This window comes from Rhipicephalus microplus, chromosome 2 (genome assembly GCF_043290135.1).
Source record: "Rhipicephalus microplus isolate Deutch F79 chromosome 2, USDA_Rmic, whole genome shotgun sequence".
In the NCBI taxonomy this organism is placed as follows: Eukaryota; Metazoa; Arthropoda; class Arachnida; order Ixodida; family Ixodidae; genus Rhipicephalus; species Rhipicephalus microplus.
This window is the reverse complement of record NC_134701.1, coordinates 37,731,439-37,751,426: the sequence shown is the minus strand read 5'-3', so window position 1 is coordinate 37,751,426 and position 19,988 is coordinate 37,731,439. Positions and strand designations below refer to the sequence as shown.

Genomic DNA, 19,988 nt, shown 5'->3' with positions numbered 1-19,988 from the left:
TGTATGGTCACACGCCTATAAGCATGCAAAGAAAGAAACTGCTTCGTGACCCGATGTACCACTAGGCAACCACGCGTGCGACAGAAAATAAACACAGTCGAACCTCATTAATTCGTACACTCTTAATTCGAACTTCTGGTTAATTCGAACTCACTAGCGACCACGCGTGCAACGGAAAATAAACACAGTTGAACCTCATTAATTCAAACACACCTAATTGGAACTCACGCTGAGGTTCTGTCAAAGCTATGTGCATTCCAATGGGTGAAAACGCCCTGTAATTCAAACGCGAAAGCACTCGCGATGGTTAATTCGAACATACCGCGCTCCGAAAAGGCTCTCACCACCAGGCCCAATCCTGCGGCGGCACCTCTCAACGCTGCACGCGAAGAAAGGAAAGACAAGACTAGCGGATTGTTTGCTCTCTCTTAAATGCCGATCTACGACGCGCCTGTGCTACGCTTCTCCCTTTTCCGTTTCTGCACGTAGAGACCCTTCTTCTTTCAAGGCTGCGCGCAGAGAGAAGAAAAAAAAGAAAAGAAATCTGTCGCGGAGAGTCTTCTTTCTCGGTGCAGAGGGTAGCAGCAGAGACGCAGCCTTTGCCGTCCTTTTTAAGGCACGGAAAGGGAAATCGCTTTGCATCGCGGTGCCGCTTCTCAGTCATGTGACCTGCTGAGTGCTTCTTTAATCCTCTCCGCTGGCTGTGTAAAGAGGATGACTCTCTCGGCTGCGCGTTGCGTGGTCGTATGGTCAGTGCAGTAGTTTTGAAAGAGCCGTGCCGAACGAGCGTCAAACTCTGCAGAAAAAGATATACTCAACACACTATGGTCCTTTTTTTCTGATAGACTAATTTAGATCGTTATATCCATTTACCGGTCAATTTCACTTCGTTACAACGAGGTTTAAAATGCATGGTTCACAATGGAGCTTCCAAGGGGAATTTTATTTACTTCGTTATATTCACTATTTCGTTATATCTCGTTACATTATAACGAGTTTTGAGTGTATGTGCTTGTTTTGGTGTTTGTGTGGTCGGCGCAGTAGTGGCTTATGCTTGTTATTTCTCGATTTGATGTACTTTTACGATGAATAAGGCATTCATAATTACAGAAAAATATACATAGAGGCCATATATACGGTTCTTGACAAATTGCAGGTTTTTTTTTTTTTTTCAGTTTTAAAGGGTGAGATTCTCTAAAGAAGAGGTAGTAGTCACAGGTTGCTAGGTCTAAGCTATGTGATGCACGATTGATCTTGTCAAAGTCACCGACCTTTGCTGCAACCTTTGGAACGCTAGTTGTGTGAACTTGAGCTTTGTCACAAACTATGCAGACACTATGGATACCCCTTTCTCCTCCTTTATTGCATCATGCAGGTGACGCAAACTAAAGCACCGTGTTGAAACTCGTATGCGGCCTCCTAATAGTGCTACAGTCAAGCCCAGCACAACTAGACTGACGGGATGTGGAAAAAGAGTTCATCGTAGTGAAATTGAAAAAAGAATTATAGCTGACCTGAGCTAGCAAAACAACACAACATTTATTGCAAAAAATTAAAAAAATGTTGGCTCCTTCCTTTTTTTTCCCAGCTGCGGCACTGCGCAATTCTCACGCATGAATGACAATATGTTGAAAGCATGCTGGAACAGCACCTTCCATGAACAAAGGCAATAGCAGTATGAACATGCTAACAGTAGCCGCTGTCTGCCATTAGTATTCGACAATGCCTAGATGCGTGCGTGGTATTGGGTAGCCCCGACCTAAACCTTATTTTCCGCCGTTCTTGTTTTGTGTACTTTGAGCAAAGAGTACAATTGAGCCAAGTGTCAGCCCCGCCACGGTGGTCTAGTGGCTAAGGTACTCGTCTGCTGACGCGCAGGTCGCGGGATCAAATCCCGGCTATGGTGGCTGCATTTCCGATGGAGGCGGAAATGTTGTAGGCCCGTGTACTCAGATTTGGGTGCACGTTAAAGAACCCCAGGTGGTCAAAATTTCCGGAGCCCTCCACTATGGCGTCTCTCATAATTAAATAGTGGTTTTGGGACGTTAAACCCCACAAATCAATCAATCATCAAGTGTCAGACAACAAAGAACAAGGCTGCTTTATTTGTACAGCTATTTATACAATTGAGGTAGGAAAGGAACATATTCGAGAAAGTTGCCGAGAGCACGTTTGATGTTTGTATTGTTAGCGGGCATGCGCAATACCACTGAATTGGAAGCTTGTTATCACGAGACACTTGTCTAAATCTAGCACGATACATCTGCCTTTCTATACAAACATCAAAGTGAGAAACTTGCAAGGAGTTAGAAGTATTGCTTTAAATTGCTGCCATAATAGAGGCGCTGTGGCAGTGCTTACTTGCTTCATTTGATATACCTGGTGCTTGATTGTTTGAAGACGAGGCGCCCGTTGCAGTTGTGTAGAGGCTAAGTACTTTGTGGTCAGTGGCTAGGTACCGAAATTGCCTGCGGCAGCGCGCTGTTGTATCCACCTTCAACGGTGACGGGTCAACAGCGCGGAGTCTCTTGGCGCAACGCAGGAGAGTGGGCGGGTGTATGATCTAGATTCAAGTTGGTGGGGATCAAAACTTGTCCCTTGAATTTTGAAAATAAAGAACTAAAATCTGCCCTTAAAGGGCAAAGCAGATAACGGGGTAGCAGCATGTCTTTATGTTATTCATTTACAGATACTGCTGCCTCTGTTTTCGAGAGATATCAGGTGTCAATACAAATATTCAGCACTTTGAACGAAACAAGTTAACAAAATCAGTGTTTACGCCATTCTTTTTTCAATTGCTCAACACCGAGTGTGCCCAGATACCGAACAAGCTGATTCCAAAAATGCACGTTCTGCAGAAAAGCAGGAAACAAAAGAAAGAAAATGAAAACAATTCTGAATGGATCTAACCAACGCAGTATTTAGAGAATCAAATCACCTGGTATGATGTGCAGAAGATGCAACGAAGGATATGGGTTCAAGAACACTCGAACCAGTGGAAACTATCTTATTTGTAGAAGAGGGTGACATGACTGTAAGTGCGCTGATGCTCAAGAGGGGCTGTAGGCAAGGAACACTAGTCATAGCGACAAAATATAAGCACTATTATTTTAAAAAAAATTTTATTGTAGTTACGTCATATTGTAGGGAGGCGACCGAACAGCACATAATCGAGTCTGACCAAAGTCTTAATTGCTCTCAGTAAACCTAGTTTCCTGGAGTTCTCTAACGTGCGTCGGATACACCAAAGTTTTTCAAGAGCTTGTTGCAGATTGTTTCGACGTTCGTTTTATATTTTATATGTTTAGTGCCTGCAGAATGAAGAGGCTGTTTCCTATTAGAACAGGTCATGACCACAGTCTTTTTCAAGTTTGCCATGGTTTACTACTGTTACGAAGCCCCGAATAAGAAACACAACTCAGTGCATCCTGATCATGAGTATAAGAGATGGTTCTTTAGGTAATGTCATAATCTCCATACATTGTAAGTTTAATTTTATTATCACCGATAATTTCTTCTCTATTATATTGCTACGTAGCTGACATATCAGGGGTCAGAAGACAACGAGGAAGTGGTCTGTTGGTTGTGCGTGCTGTCCTCCATCTTAATCGATGCCATAGCATCAGTTTGAATATAGATTTTAAATAGACTCGTCTCGTGTCATTTTTACGTAACATCTTTGTGGTGGACGGAAAGAAATTAAAAATAGTGCGACTGACTTCATGCCAATACCATACCTGCCAAGTCTCCCCGGGATTGGCCGGGAGGCTCCCGGATTTTGAACGTTTTTTTTTTTTTTTTCGGTTGTATGGTTGTCATGCAAAGCTCCCACAAATAGAAATTTCTGTGCGTGATCTGGCCACATTGACAAAAAGGCAGCTCAATCCGCTCTAGGATTTTCGGACCTACCCCATTTTATTATAGATGAGTATAAGAGGCGTTCATGTAAAAGTACAGTAAAATCTCAGTGATGCGAAACCATGGCAGATACGAATTCTTGAAATTCACCAGCCAAATTTTATTATGTTCATTGGGCCTCAATTTGAATGCTGAGAACACATTTCTTAATCGCAGCGAATGATACAAAATTTAGTACGCAAACCGCGATACGAAGGCCGAGAGCAGCGTACTCGAAGCTTTGGAAGTATGCGTGGGACTGGCGCGCGCATCGTCTCCTACAGTGCGTGTGATTATTGTTGCCACAACCGCTGTGGATGGAACCACGGTCGCCTTTGACACGATTATGTATGGCGACGACGTAACTGACAGAACTTCGAAAGTGTGCACTCAACCAGTCAAAGCAATGTTGCTTTCCGCAAATTCTGCGGACAAAACTGCGGCAGATGCTATCATAGATGGCATAAAATGACTTAGTTTCGAAGGCGCGTGCGCAGTCAAGCGCATGGGGAATGTAAAATGAACTACCGTTGTCCACAACCACTGCGCACAAAACCGCGGCTGCGGCGACCCGATACCGATCTACGAGCCCCGAGGGCCTACAACGGTAGGTTAGAGGCAATAAATGCGTAAAAAATAAAAAAAGTTACAGTTTCACCGCAAGGGCAAAGCAATAAATTTGACAGCAACAACTCGGAGTGTAACGCTGAGAACGGCAAGCAGATCGAAACGTGCAGCGCACGGCTCACGCAAAAATGACGCACGAAAACGGTACTCGCAAGACGAGAGCGAACTAACAGCGTTTACCACTTGACACGTAACGCGCTGTTTAAACAAAAACAAGGCACGATACATAATCAAATGTACAGATGAGTACAAACTGACAAATGTCTCAGTGTTTATACCTCGCTGTGTATGAAAAGAGCGCTGTTTTTGCAAAAGGAACCTGTGCAGAGACCAAAGTGACCTTTGTGGGTCCGGCAACTGACGCTTTTGTTTCAGTGAACGCTGAAGGCACTCGATTCCCCCATCAAAGGATAAGCGCGCACGCACAGGCATCCATAGAGGAGACCCACGCCGAGGGAGGCGCTGCGGAGCGTGGCGCTGTCAGTCAATGTGGGGAGAAAACTGGTTACTCGAGTGTTGGCCTCTCCGCTGTCCCATTCAACCTGCTTGAAAACGCGTTGCTTTGCTCGCACGCTGCACGCGTTCTGCACGTGTTTTTGAGAGTCTCGCGTCGCGCGCGGTTATGATGTATGCGCTCTGTCCGCATTTAATAGGTTGCCGCAATTCAGCATTTTTTTTTTCGTGGCAGCAATTTGGTAAAAGGGCAGCGAAGCAAGTTGTAGCAGATGACGCCGTCCTCGTCAGAGCGAAGTGCGTTTCGTAAGTGAAAGATGACGCTGTTTACGACATTAGAGGTGAATAAAACTTTCCGTACGTTCATAATTATATACCTGTTTTATCTGGTTTACTCTGTGTATTATGCACTATGTTTGTTCCTGGATGCATGGGTAAAGCCGCTTCTCGTGCTTTAGGTTAAGCGGTTCTTGCGCTGTGACTGCTATTAGTTGGGATATTTTAATTTACTAACACCCACCCAAGTTATCGTGCGGTGTATACACAACACTTCAAAAATAAATGGTCTATTTGGGGCTTCTTTCTGACCCACAACAATAATGGACATTTATCTCGCGTGTCTTTCCTTGCATTATCACCGTTCTCACCGCGGGTACCTTGAGTTCACGAACAGCGTGCGTACCATCATGATGAGCGCGCAGCTTTCGGGGAAACTTTTTGTGTGTGTCTAATCTGCAGGGGAAGAGCGCATTGCTATAAAGGCATTTTATCTTGGTCACGTATAAAAAATGCAACGTGTTGTTCGGGCTACCCCTGCACACTCAGTAACAACTAGTTCACTGTATCTGCCAACGGACGTGCAACAACGGCTAATCCATTTTTTTTATTTTATTTGTCCAAGATTTTGGCAACCACACACTTCCGTCGACGCTGCACAGATTGAAAAATATATAGCAACACATTACCAATACCACATGTGCAAACAGCTTCAACTACTACGTCCACAACAATATCGAATAATAGTAGCAGCATAAAATATTTCTTCGCTATTTTCTAACAGTGCTCTAAGCGGGCGTTGAAAATTTATACTTTTAAAATTTGTACGTGCATCTCCCAGTAACTCGATAAATTAGAGGAACGGCGACGCAAGAATTAACACCCGTAATTTTGAATGCATTGTGCGTGTGCTAATTTTTATGAAGAAAGTTGTTTACATACTTTTTTCGGCGCACTGCTTTAATCCATTTCTGTCGTCTGCTTGTTTCGTACCATCGGTTTGGGAATCGGTAGAATTTTACTGGTGGAGTCGACCTCTTCGTGTTTGCATGGTTATTGTGACAGTTGACGACGCAGTGATATCACCCCCTTTTCTGTTGGGGTGACATCGCGGAACGAGGGACGTTTCACGTGCAGCGCGTGCTTCGCAAATGCGTGCAAGCCAAAGGGAGTGGAAGGGTCGGAAGACTCTACTGTGGTGCGCTTTTTCTGGCAGGGGAAAGGCAAGCGCTGGCGTCGCTGGGCAAACTTGAGCGGGTCTCCTCTATACATGGACCAAAGTACACATGAGAGATGAGCACGCGTCGCCGCTACGCGACGAGCTTGGCGCCAAGCACAGGCGGCTTTTTTTCTTTGAGTGGTTGTGTGTATGGATATGTATACGTATACTGCGAAAGACGATGATGGTGGCGATGGCAAAAAAACAAAAAACAGCCTGGACTGTTCATATAATTGCTATCGCAATAAAAAGCGGCCAGACGTGTTTCCCGTCAAAAGAATCTAGTAGTGAGCAAAGCTTTGACCTGCGCTTTTGTGGCAGCCAGCTGCGCCGTCCCGTCCGTTCACGTGTTTCCCAGGAAAATACACGCGAGTTGTCTTGACTGAAACATATGCTCCTTGTGTTGATTCTTTGAGACTCTCACCTTAGTGAAAAAACTCTACCCGCGTGTGTTCGGCCACTCCTAGTCATGATAAGACCGCAACGCCGATGTTGGCGCTTGCGATTGAGACCCCCCTCGCACCCCCTTTTGTTTTTCGCGATGTTCTTCATTTGTTTGTATGTGCTTGTTTTTGTTTTGTTTTTATGTCGTGCGCACCCGCCCCTCCCGTTGCGGAAATTTACCGAATTCAAAATCCTTGAACTTGGCAGGTATGCAATACTCGGCAATATGGATTTTCTCACGTTGTCATAAGGTGCACAGTCATATTTTTAATCTGGATAGAGATAGCTGCGGCACCCTGTTTATGTGTGTGCACATGCCTGTGTGCATATACAACATGTTATTAAATGCAAAGTATTTTTTTGCGTACTAGAGGCACCTCAAGCGTCTACGTATCTATCTAGCGACCTACGTCTGGGTGCTTTAGTGATTACGCCCTCCCTGAACGTGGGGTAAACTATAATTAGTACTTGAGGGTAAGATGGTTTGACGAATATCATTCACTGGTCACGACATGAATAATTTCACAATCCTGTCGCGTACGTTGTCAAACCCTTTCCGCCAAAGGTGGGGCACATACCCGTGGGCCACACCTCGGGTACATACCCGAATGCATGGAATAAATGTCAGAGTCTCTGCAGGAATCGAATTAAACAACAGCATTCTGCGGGGCATTCAAGTATTCTACGACAGAGCTACACCAGGTGTCAGAATTACTTTTCAAGTAGATTGTAAAGGTTGTGAAATGCCAATTAGGCAGTGCTGGGCTATCCAGCTTCATGAATATTACAAATGTACTCCCATCTACTCCAAACAGTTTCAATAGAGAAACGCTGCTCTATGCTTCAAACAGCGGTTTTTGTTAGTGATTACTCCAAACGTTTGCTGAAACGGCCCCGAGAGAGTGAGAATGACTAACTTTTACTGTGTTTGACCAGCTGATAAGTCGTAAAAAAAAAAAACACTAAAGAAAATCAATATACTGTGGCGGTACAACGCAAATAAAACACAGGTACACCTTGAGGCAACGAAAGCAGCGTGTTCTCAACAGCCGAGCCACAAGATCATCTTCTTCGGTCTCGAGTGAAGCTAGAGGCCCACTACCTCGTGTCCACTAAATCCCCCATCATTGTTTTCGTCCACATGTAGACACGCGTCATTTGCCTCCCTCTCAAAGAGCATCGCCCCAATGCGAAGTCTGTAATGAAGTTTTTTGTTTTCTCAAGAAAAGTCTCACACAATCACTTGCTGACGGAAGGTTTCATGCGGACTACGTGAACGAGTTTAGGATGGTGCTGGCGGTGCCTTGTACTATACGAACTGTCGAGAACAACTTCGTACGTGACATCACTCAGTCTTCGCAGCACTAGGTACGGTCCAAAGTATCTTCTTAAGAGCTTTTCAGAAAGTCCTCGTTTCCTTACCGGCGTCCAAACCCATACTTTGTCGCCAGTTTCGTATACGACTGTTCTGCGGTGAGCATTGTAGCGGTCTGCATCGTACTCTTGCTGCTGGCTGATCCGTAAACGTGCAAGTCGCCTAGCTTCTTCAGCGCGTTCGGTAAACGTGTCGGCATCCGGGACGATGTCGTCGCCTTTGTGCGATAACATTGCATCTAACATGGTTCGTACTTCCCGTCCATGAACGAAGCTGAACAATGTCATGCGGGTCGTTTCTTGCTTGGCCGTGTTGTATGCAAACGATATGTATGGCAAGATTTGATCCCAATTTTTGTGTTCAATTTCTAGGTACATTGAAAGCATGTCTTCAATGGATTTGTTTAGACGCTCTGTCAGCCCGTTTGTTTGTGGGTGGTAGGCGGTGGTCTTACGATGCTTTGTTCCACTCAGCATCAAGACATGGTCCAAGAGAGTTGCCGTAAATGCGGTTCCTCTGTCTGTGATTATGACGGTTGCTGCACCATGCCTCAGTACAATATTCTCGATGAAAAATCTTGCCACCTCCACTGCTGTACCTTTTTGGATAGCCTTTGTCTCGGCATAACGGGTCAGATAATCCGTCGCGACGATAACCCATCGGTTGCCTGCAGTAGAAGTAGGGAGTGGGCCCAAATGTCCATGCCAATCTGGTGGAATGAAGTCATTGGGACCTGTACGAGTTGCAGGAGGCCAGCTGGTTTAGTTGGTGGTGACTTGCGTCGCTGGCAGTCGAGACAGGTACGAACCTGGTTCTTCACGGCTGTGGTCAGTCTTGGCCAGTGATACCTTTGCTATACCCTGGCCAACGTTCTTGTGTAACCCAAGTGGCCAGAGGTAACCTCGTTGTGGCATGCTTTCAGTACTTCGGTGCGCAGGGCTGCTGGGATGACGAGTAGATAGGCAGATCCCGTCGACGAAAAATTTCTTTTGTAGAGTACTCCGCCCCGTAAACAAAACGATGACAGCACTCTTGCGAAAACTCTTGGCGCATTCCGAGATCTGCCATCCAAGTAGGTAATTAAGTCAAGCAACTCAGCGTCGTCACGTTGCTGCGCAATGGTGGTCGTGTCGAGGACACCGAGAAAGGATGTTTCTTCCTCCTCGGGTAGGGTCGCCGACTCAATGGGTGAACGGGACAGTCGGCGTCCATATGTCACTTCCTTGACTTATGTACGACTGCCACATCGAATTCCTGCAGCCTGAGACTCCAACGCGCTAATCGGCCGGTAGGGTCTTTAAGATTTGTTAACCAACACAGTGAGTGGTGGTCGCTAATTACTTTGAAGGGGCGGCCATATAAATACGGGCGAAATTTTGTAACCGCCCATACCACGACGAGACATTCCTTCTCAGTCGTAGAGTAATTAGCCTCAGCGCGTGTTAACATTCTGCTTGCGTAAGCTATTACCCTTTCTGTGCCTTCTTGCTGCTGCACAAGCACAGCTCCCAGACCATCATTGCTAGCATCGGTGTGAAGCATCGTAGGAGCTCTCTCGTCAAAGTGGGCAAGGACTGGAGGTGTTTGTAGTCGCTGGCGAAGATCGTTAAAAGCAGCTTCCTCTTCATTATTCCCCTCAAAGGTGACGTCTTCTCTTGTGAGGCGAGTTAACGATGATGCTATCGGTGCAAAGTCTGGAATAAATCCTCGATAATATGCCCAGAGGCCGAGAAAGCCTCTGACAGCCTTTTTATCGGTCGGCATAGCGAAATCTACTGCTTATTTGGCAACAGTTAGGTATGTGGGACTGGTTACTTCTAAAATGTGGTTCTCAGCTTTACCAGTTTCATTCGATTTCTGCTACGAATGGTATTTTGCTATATAGTTAATTTCACAGCACATTCTTTACAATATACCATCTTTTTAATTGTTTGTTTCTTGGAGTTTACATTGATTGTTGTTTGTGAAATATATTTTATAACTAATAATATTTATGAGACGCTTCGAAGATGCTTTGAACTCCAATTGGTGTATGGCAAATTTTCTATCTATTCCTAACACCAATAGTTACTCCAAACTACATTTTTTTCCGCTCTGAAAAAACTTACGGCTGCTTCAAAACAGTGCTTTTTGTGCTCCAAAGTATGCTACAAGAAGTAAACAGTTACTTCCATCACTGACTCTGATAATACAGCCGTCACGTCGGGCTAACGTCAATCGTACTTAAGCGCCATTTGCTGAAGTTGGTATATGTAGCATTCTTCTGAACTACCATCCTCCGAACCAGCACTTTATATCAGCTTGCCACTTCTGGTGTTGCTAATAGTGTCTATGTTGCTGCTGGCATCTTTACGCAACTGCAAACAGCTATTTATCTAAAACATATGTGGCTGTTTAATGTGTGCCTGTGCATGCACGTCTACATAGCTTTAGCACCACTTCGTAACGTTTAACTTAATAAAAAAGTTACAAAACAGTCATCTTCCACCCTCATGCTTTGCATAACATCAATTCTCAATGTACATAGAATCTGCCAAATATTTGTATGTAAGCTTTAGAGGAGTTTTTAATATTAGCTTTTATGCAAAATTGTACATGTGAGTACATAAATTTGGAGCGGGAAGTGTCCACGTAAAATAACCTTCGTAACATTCATTCAAATTGATTTCACCTTGAAATACTGCTGCTGCTTGCATTTCATATTTTAGGTGACGTACCGTATTTACTCGATTTTACCGTGCCCTCGATTGTAACGCGCACCCGGTTTTCACGACGAAAAAAAAAGTAAGACATTGATTGCAACGTGCACCCATTTTTCATGTTGGCACACACGATCACACCACTCAGGAAAAAGACTCCTTTCGGGAGCCTCTTCCGTGTAAATATGAGGTACGGGGGAAGCTTGTGCCTATCTGACGTGCAACGGAGAATTGTCGTCACTCTAGTTTTACCATGGCCCGATGTCAGCACGCGAACTTGCTTCGCCCCCTTCTTCTCGACGGTTGTGGTGCCAGGCATGTCGAAGTAAAGAGGCGTCTGATCGGCATTTCCAATTTACCCAAGCAGGGAGCCGTTGTTGTGCCACAAGTTTAGGACGAACCTCTGAAAACTGAAGCTTTTCTTCGTACTCCTCCGGCATTTTTGGCATATGCCTGTTCGCCTTCAGAGGGAAAAGCCTTTCCTCATCATAAAGTTAGTTAGCCGGCACCTGCTCGCTTTAAACTGGCTCCGCATTAGCCCTTTTTCTAAGGCTAACTGCATAGCCGGCACTTGGAGCAGTTTTGTCGTCATGGGTCGCTATGCCGCTCACTGCTCAATCACATACTCGCCGAGCAGCTCTTGAATTTACGGAAACCGACCCTGCTGTGGTCCGCTAGAGCCTTTGCGTGAATCTTTGTTGTTGACAATCTTCTGCTTTTGTTTCCGCCAGTCCAGCACGCACGTTTCGGGAACTCCGAACGACCGCAACGCAGCCCAATTTACGTCCGTTTCGGCGCACGCGATGACTTTTCTTTTGAAAGCGGCATCGTGGTGCACACGTCGAGTTTTTGGAGTCGGCCCTTCTATGCCGTCGGTGTTAACGCACACCAACATGAGGAACTCCTCAGCACACGTACGAAGTGCCGCACATGGGAAACACGTAGGCAGAAATGGCCGACGCACGTAGGGGGCGGCCATTTTGGAATGCCGATGGCAATAGAATGACCGTATTCATTTTTTTTTTTTCGTACTCGATTCTAACGCGCGTGCGATTTATGAACTCGCCTAACCAGAAAAAAGGCGCGCGTTACCTTCAAGTAATTACGGTACTTGCGCTACGGAAGTGACGTTGAAAAATATATACCAACAGATTGCAAAGAAGAAAATTAGAAGGCAAACATCTGCTGTCCGGAATTGAACTGCACGCAATGCCACAAAGCGTATGTTGTCTGGTGTGCTAATGGCAAGCCATTTATATACACCACACACCGTATGGCAGTCCTGAGAGCTTCAAAACTTTAGCGTGTTTTCCTTATCAGTGACGAGATTGCGCGATGATTTGACATACTCTCAAGGTCACCGCTTCCACTGTCGCATGAAGCGTGGTCTCTTCTGCAAGCAGTCTTACCAGACTCGTAATTCGGGAGAGGATGAAGGTCACTCTGCGCACTATTACGGCCGCATATATGAAAACAGCACGCTGCTGACATATTATGCAAGTAGAATTGCGGCTGTTGGTCTGTGTCCTGTGTATGCCAATTTTGTGCATGCTATCTGCTTGAGGTGTGCGCTGCAAGTTTAAAGCTGCTTGCCGTTCCTAACGTGACTGCAATTGGTTGCTGTGGCTGAAACAATGCTCAGTTACCTCTATGAAGACATGTTTCATTTTCGTCTCATACCGATTTTTATACAAAGAGATCAGCCTCGTTTTTTTTTTATTATTATTGAGAAGATTAGAGGAGACATATAATGATAGCTAGTATTCCTAAAGTTTTTTGTTTCCCAGAAAAGTGGTGTGGTGCTGTGATTTTGAGCATTGACAAAAAGAAGTTCTGAAACTGACGGTTTCTCTTGCCTGCTCTTTACACCTAGGGCATAGTGCTAGAGGTGGTGTTTCCCTTGCTGTGCCACAATGATCAGGACGATGAACTGTGGAAGACAGACCCGCACGAGTATATTCGGCTCAAGTACGGTAGGTGCTCTTTCATGGTTCCTTTCACTTGCAGAAGACAATAGGGACTATGGTTTTTTATCCTTTAAAAAAAACATAGCCAAGGAAAAGACAGAAGTTAAGACATTGGCACCACTAGTGCAAAGATGCCTTGAGTTTTTATGTTCTGTGTAGAATATTGTTTTTTTTTTTTTTTGCTTCGTAAGATTTGTGTGCTTTGATAGCTGTAGCATGTAGTTAGCAAGTCTGACATATTACCGTTCACTATCACCAGGCTTCTGTATCGAGATTCTTGCCTTGTCAGCCAATCTGCAAAGTGATCGTAGGAAAAACAGCACAAAAAGCCAGGACATTAAAGACACACATACAGTGCTACATGTGGCTGTATATCCGTCTTTCCTGTCCCGGTCTTTCATGTAACATGTATCTCTTGATACATGTTCAAACAACCAGCTGATAAGTTCACCTTTCAAGAGGATGAATGTATTACAGTAAGGGCAACATAATCGGTAAGATTAAGTGATGAAGTGGTAAAATAGGATGAGCTCACACAAGATGATAGCTTAAACTAGAGATCGAGGCTGTCGTACTGCACTGGAATAAGAACAGGCTGAGGTTGATGATAAGGCATAGTAATGGCGATGAATTATGTGAATCATCCAATCTTTGACAAATGCTTTTACAGTTGTGCATGCAATTCAGTATTAGAACAGAAACGAGTCACCAGATTTTTCCGTGTAGTATATTGTCCATTTTTGTAGCGTGCAGTGTTTCCACTCTTGCGAAAATGCGTGCCAAACACTGGAACCATTTAAGAACATGGAATAAACCCATGAAAGAGGAGCTTGCTTTCGTGTATCACTCAAAAAAATTGTGCATGCTTGCACGATAGAGAGCTTCCAATTGCAACTTTGCCGTCACGTCACCCATCACAGCGTCCGACGCAGCCCTGTAGCGGTTAAGGGGCTTCGCCGCAGACCAATAGGTCGCGAGTTTGATCCCGGCTCTGGCCATTGGATTTCTATGGAGGTGAAATGTTGTATACCTGTGTTCAGTGCAATGTCAATGCACATTAATTAGCACCAGCTGGTCTGAATTTCTGGAGCCATCCACTGTGGTGTCTTTAATGATCATATTGTCACGGGGTCTTAACGCAGACGAAGGAAGGAGACTGGGTGTTCAGGTCAAACGGTTTATTGGGCCGAACTTGTAGTCACGTAAAAGGAAAGATTACAGCAAGACGCTGGCATTGATAGCAGCGAACAGAGCATCGGCCATCGATCAACTGACAAGCGAGGAAGCGCAGTGATCACTGGTCTTCAGGCAAGCTCTAGAATAATCTCGAGTATTCGTGTCTTGCGGGAAATCTTAACAAAATGATCTCCAACAATTGAGCAACAGTTGAGCATTTCTGACACAGGCATTGTGGGCGTAAACCAAATCAAACAAAAGTGAAAATAAGAAAAACGCGTGGCATTCCCCCCCCCCCCCCTCAGAAAAAAGCGTCATCCCGATGCTTGAAACAGAACATGGGAAAAAATACATAAACGGTAGAAATAACAGCAATAACCTCCTCAGTCCCTGGGTACCCAATTGGGTACCATTGCTTTAACAGCGACTGATCATCACAGTTCGATATTCACTTGTTTTAGTTTGTCTTGACACAGTAAGGATGAGTTGCTTTCACGAAGCGCTGAGAAGTGGCGCCATGTGTCTGGTCATATTCGGAAAATGAGCAAACGAAGATGACTGAGTGCTGCACGAGCACGCGGCTGTGTTTTTGTGGTGAGGGAAAGCTTTTTTTCTTAGTTTTAGCGTGAACGACATCATCTATAGTGCATTGCTTTAACTGTAGACAACACCTTGTAGATCATATTGAAAGTCATGTCGGTCTGATATTTTTGTTGCACTCAGTTTTAGAGACTTCAAAAGATCAGGAGTACGCAAGTGGGTACCGTCACATTTTGAGACAACCGTTTAGCTTTTCGTATTCGTAATTTTTCTGCATTTGTTTTTAAGAACAGGGAGTCAAACAATACACTTTTGCGAAAGCTTTTTGCATTGGCGCATTCTTGGGAGTGAGGAGGATAAAGTGAAATAATAAGTATGAGCTAGAAAGCACAATAACAGAGAAACAACAAATAATACAGACCTTAGCTTCGTTAACGTGCATCAAACAGCTTGAGGGCCACGACATGAACGACTTCAGACCGTGCATGGCGCCGTTGAAAGTTCCTGATGTGTCGGGGACTAACTCGTAGTCTAGTAGGCCGATACGTCTAACTACCCTGTACTGTGCGAAGTATTGTTGCAGAAGTTTTTCGCTCGGTCCATGTCACCGTATCGGCGTCTGCACCCAAACAAGGTCACTGGGTCGGTGTTTTGTGAAGTGTCATCGAAGATTGTAACGGCTGCTCTCAATCGTCTGTCCGTTTTTGATGCAGAGGCGGGCGAGTGGTCATTCTTCTTCGGCGTGGTGAAGGTAGACAGTCACGTAGAGGTTTTCTTCGTCAGTGATATTGGGCAGCATGGGATACTGGGAGTGTCGTTAAGGGGTCCCTTCCGTAGACCAACTTGTATGGCAACATCTGTGTCGTCTCCTGCATCGCCGTGTTGTATGCGAAGGTCACGTATGAAAGGGTGGTGTCTCACGTCTTGTGTTGAATGGCGACGTACATCCCCAGCATGTTGGCAATCGTCTTGTTTCGCCACTCGGTGAGGCCATTGGTTTGTGGGTGGTACGCTGTCTTCCTGCGTTGGCTTGTCTGGCTGTCTGCCAAGATCGCCCGAGTTAACTCCGCAGTGAAAGGCAGTACCTCTGTTGGTAATGAGGACCTCTGGGGCACCATGACGCCGGACAATGTTCTCAAAGAAGAATATTGCTATCTCGGCATAGCGGGTCAAGTAATCAGTTGCTACAACGATCCATTTGTTTCCGGAATCGATGTCTGGAATTCAAGGTGTGCACTTGCTTGATCGTTAATCCAGCACTCATGGTCGCTTCGGTGATTACAGTGCCTAGAATACTTGAAGTGTGATTACCGTGAAGCGGCGCGCGTGCATTTGAAAACTTGCAGCCACTTGGCGATGCATCCATTAGGTGGCGCGCTTTCCCGCACACACGTGAAGGAGACAGAGAGGGGCACGTGGAAGGTTGGAATGCTTACAAAATCAGCACTGGAGATCTATCCAACTTTTAAGTAGGAAATCGCAAAAGAAAAAAATATGCGATAAACGACATACGATAAGATGTACAATATACGATAAGGAAACGGCTGAACATTTGATATGTTTTGCAAAGCGGTAGGAGAAGCGAGAATGGTGCATCACATGATAACATCACGGGCTTGTGTGTCGACGCGACCTCCCCACAGCTCCTCAGGGGAGGCAAGAATCATTTCTCTGACCTGTCAAACGATCCCTGTGCAGCAGGGGATGTAGCGAAATTTCGGATGAGTCTCTGGCCACATTGTAGCCCTCTCTCCTGCGGATACCTGTAGTGCCTGCAGAACTTGGTGGCGGCGGCTATTCCAAATTAAGCCCTTGACTTGCATGCACAGTGATGGCGAAAATGAACGATGAAGCAACTTTTTTTTTCTTTTGTGGAAGAATATTCCCGCTTGTGAAGGCGCGTGCGCAGCTAAGCGCATAGACATTGTAAAATGAACTACCACTTGCCGCAACCGCTGGTCACAAAACCGCGTCGCGGCAACGCGATAGCGATCTATGAGCTCCGAGGGCACGCAGCAGTAGGTTAAGGAGAGACGTGGGTCTTAGGGATCTCTCACTTATTTTTGAACCGAATGTGACAAAAGTTGGCATGCCTACTCTGTTTGTTCTCCAGAATCTCAAAATGTAGTTATTTTTTCTGTAGCTTTATTAGTTCATTATTTAATTTGGATAACAATATCTATTGTTCCTCTTATAATGGAAAAATAACCACCAGTCCAAAATTTACAAATAGCATAGGGATCAACACTAGAAAGCACCAGCTACACAACATAGGAAGCACTTTTTTGATGGGGTCATTATTTTTTACTTTACAGTACACTAAACTTTATAGCTCTGAATGTGACCACTCTGTGGTCACACAAAAGACCAACTTAAAAAAATGTATGTACTTAGAATTACGTAGTCATTAACATATATATGGATACCGTGGGGGTATCGATATGGCGAGCATCTCGCCATGCTCTTGGAGTGAACAGACACAGCAGACGCGGTCAGTACAAACCAACAAACATTACATACATTACATTACAAACAAACATTACATACATTACATTAGGCTCCTTCTGGCTTACCATCTCACGTCTCTTCCTCTTTTCTACGCCTTTTCTCCTACCCCTTTATTCCTCCTCACCCCCATCTCTTGTGAGCTACTGTTGAGGTGCCGCTCAGTGAAGCAGACAGTTACGGGGCTCACTTTTCTCTTCCTTTCTCTCTTACGAATCACCTTAAACTTAAACATTACATACATTTCTTTAACTAACTTTTGAACAACGATATCGTCTGCCGAATGATACATATCGTTATGAACACGCTAGGACATCCACTTCATGACAAACACACTAACACGACAAAACATACAGTAACATGACAGACACAATAACTCACCCAAGGCGGCGTCGCCAACGCTTGACTTACCACGTGGGCCCCCGGCGCGCAGGCCTGCGGTGCCACGCGCCGGACCCATGCTAGAGACAACCGTCCGCGGCAGCCGCCACGCGCGAAAGAGGCTCGCTCGCTCAACTCTTGCCTGCCACCAAGGCCTGCCTTTTGCCAGGGGTCACCGCTGGCGCTACTACTCTACCAACAGTGGTACTCAACGCGAACACAACGCCATCTATCGCCCGGCGATCGTCACCCGAAATGCGGCCTTGGGGCGAGACACGTCAGGGAGTGTCAGCACCCCCACATTCCCCCAACCTTAAATCAAACCATATCGCAAAAACAAAGATCAGCTACACAAGCTTCGACAGAAAAAAAAAATGACATCACATGTCCATAATGTCCTTGCATCACGACACCGCCGCTGGTCGACACTGCTGCACTGTCCGGCTCCACTTCACCTGAGTACCGGCTCCGTAACAGCAAGGTTGCCGTCGACGCGACGAACCGTCGCTAGCGTCGACACGTCTTCCGGTTGCGACCAGCACTCGCGAGGGTGCCGGACTGCAGGCAGTTGCGCAGGTCCCAGGCATCTCCATCGCCCGACCTCATGATCGCATTCCTGGCCAGCGACGCTGGCGATGTGTAGAAGACAGCTGGCCATAGATGACATCCCTCCCGCTGAATACATCATCAACAACCAAAAAAAAAACTAGAAAGAAACGATAGAGCAGGGCCTAGGGAAGGGAGCTTCGGGCTTTTCGGTCACGTGGTACGATGGTCAGTACTGCTAGCTAATACATTGGCAGCGGCCAAGACGCCCATCAAAATAAAACAAAATAACTTTTCCTAACTCGTGCATCGCAAGATAAAAAAAAAAGTGAGGGAAGCAGAGCGCAACACCTCATTGCCACGATCCACCTAGTTGTGCCACGTGCAACAGGTGGCTGCGCAGAGCCTTAGACCTAATGAGTCGCTCGACAACAGTTGGCATCCACCCAGCACCCAGCCTAGGCGCAGAAGAGGCAGCCGCGAGGAGACATCCACTCTGTGAGGTGGCCCTATCGCTAGCCGCACACAGAAGCTTACCGAGCGATCGGCATCCACCGCTCGGGCGGTGTCACAACGCTCCAGCGTCGAGACGCAATACAAGTCAGCAACGACGCCCGGCTCTCTGAGCCCAAAGAGATAGAAGAAGCTATTTACAGAAAATCCGACCACCCACGAGGCTTCCGTACTCACTCACTTCGGGCCTGGCCTACAAACCACATTCTCTAGGCCTTGCTCACTCCAGGATGCAGATCGCATGGCTCTCGTCCCAATTCAACTACTGGGTTCGAATCCCGGCTGCGGCGGCTGCATTTCCGATGGAGGCAGAAATGTTGTAGGCCCATGTGCTCAGATTTGGGTGCACGTTGAAGAACCCCAGGTGGTCGAAATTTCCGGAGCCCTCCACTACGGCGTCTCTCATAATCATATGGTGGTTTTAGGACGTTAAACCCCACATATCAATCAATCTATTCAAGAAAGATTTTTAAAACTAACACCAACAAAAAAAACAACACTTGCGAGCAAAAGAAAATAAAAAGTAATACTGTCGACAAATTCAAACACATTACGAAGCCAATCTCTTCGCTTCTCAATAAAGCACACCATCGACGCTAGCAAAGAAGTCCCCCCAGGCCTACTACCCCGGCTCTAACAAAAGCCTGTACCGAACTGCAAAAACTGTCGTCCGGTACTCCAAGAGCTCCCTGTTGGGCAGCCAGTGGGGGGTCTAGATATGTCGAGTGCCTCGCCATGCTCTTGGAGTGAACAGACAGAGCAGACGCGGTAGGTACAAACCAACAAACATTACATACATTTATTTAACTAACTTTTGAACGACGATATCGTTTGCCGAATCGATACATCAATCGTTACAACAACCTAGGACATCCTCACACAATAACACAACAAAAAAACACAATAACATGATAAACACACTAACACACCCAATGCGGCGTCGCCAACGCTTGACTTACCTCGTGGGCCCCCGGCGCGCAGGCCCGCGGTGCCACGCCGAGGACCCACGCTAGAGACAACCGTTTGCGGCAACCACCACGCGCAGAAGAGGCTCGCTGAACTCTCGCCCGCCACCAAGGCCTGCCTTCTGCCAGGGGTCACTGTCGACGCTACCACTCTACCAACAGTGGTACTCAACGCGAACACAACGCCATCTATCGCCTGGCGGTCGTCACCCGAAATGCGGCTTGGGGCGAGACACGTCGGGGGGTGTCAGCACCCCCACAATACTAGAAAGTTTAAGAAGTGCAACACTGCAAGCTGATAAAGAATTGAACGAGTACTTCAGGAATTATGGCACAATAAAATTCATTGCATGTAACCAAAAACAAAAATATTTATATTGAAATAAAAAATGAAGCTGCCTATTG

At 45.9% G+C, this 19,988-nt stretch overlaps 1 protein-coding gene across 5 annotated transcripts in view; it reads left to right on the top strand.

The window, feature by feature from the left end:
• Positions 1-19,988, top strand: part of msk (importin-7 msk) — a 340,833-nt gene that overhangs the window by 150,143 nt on the left and 170,702 nt on the right. For all 5 annotated transcript variants that reach the window (XM_075886387.1, XM_075886384.1, XM_075886385.1 and 2 more), the window contains exon 7: positions 12,864-12,963. In XM_075886387.1, the coding sequence (XP_075742502.1) occupies positions 12,864-12,963 (100 nt within the window). The remainder of the gene's footprint in view (positions 1-12,863; positions 12,964-19,988) is intronic.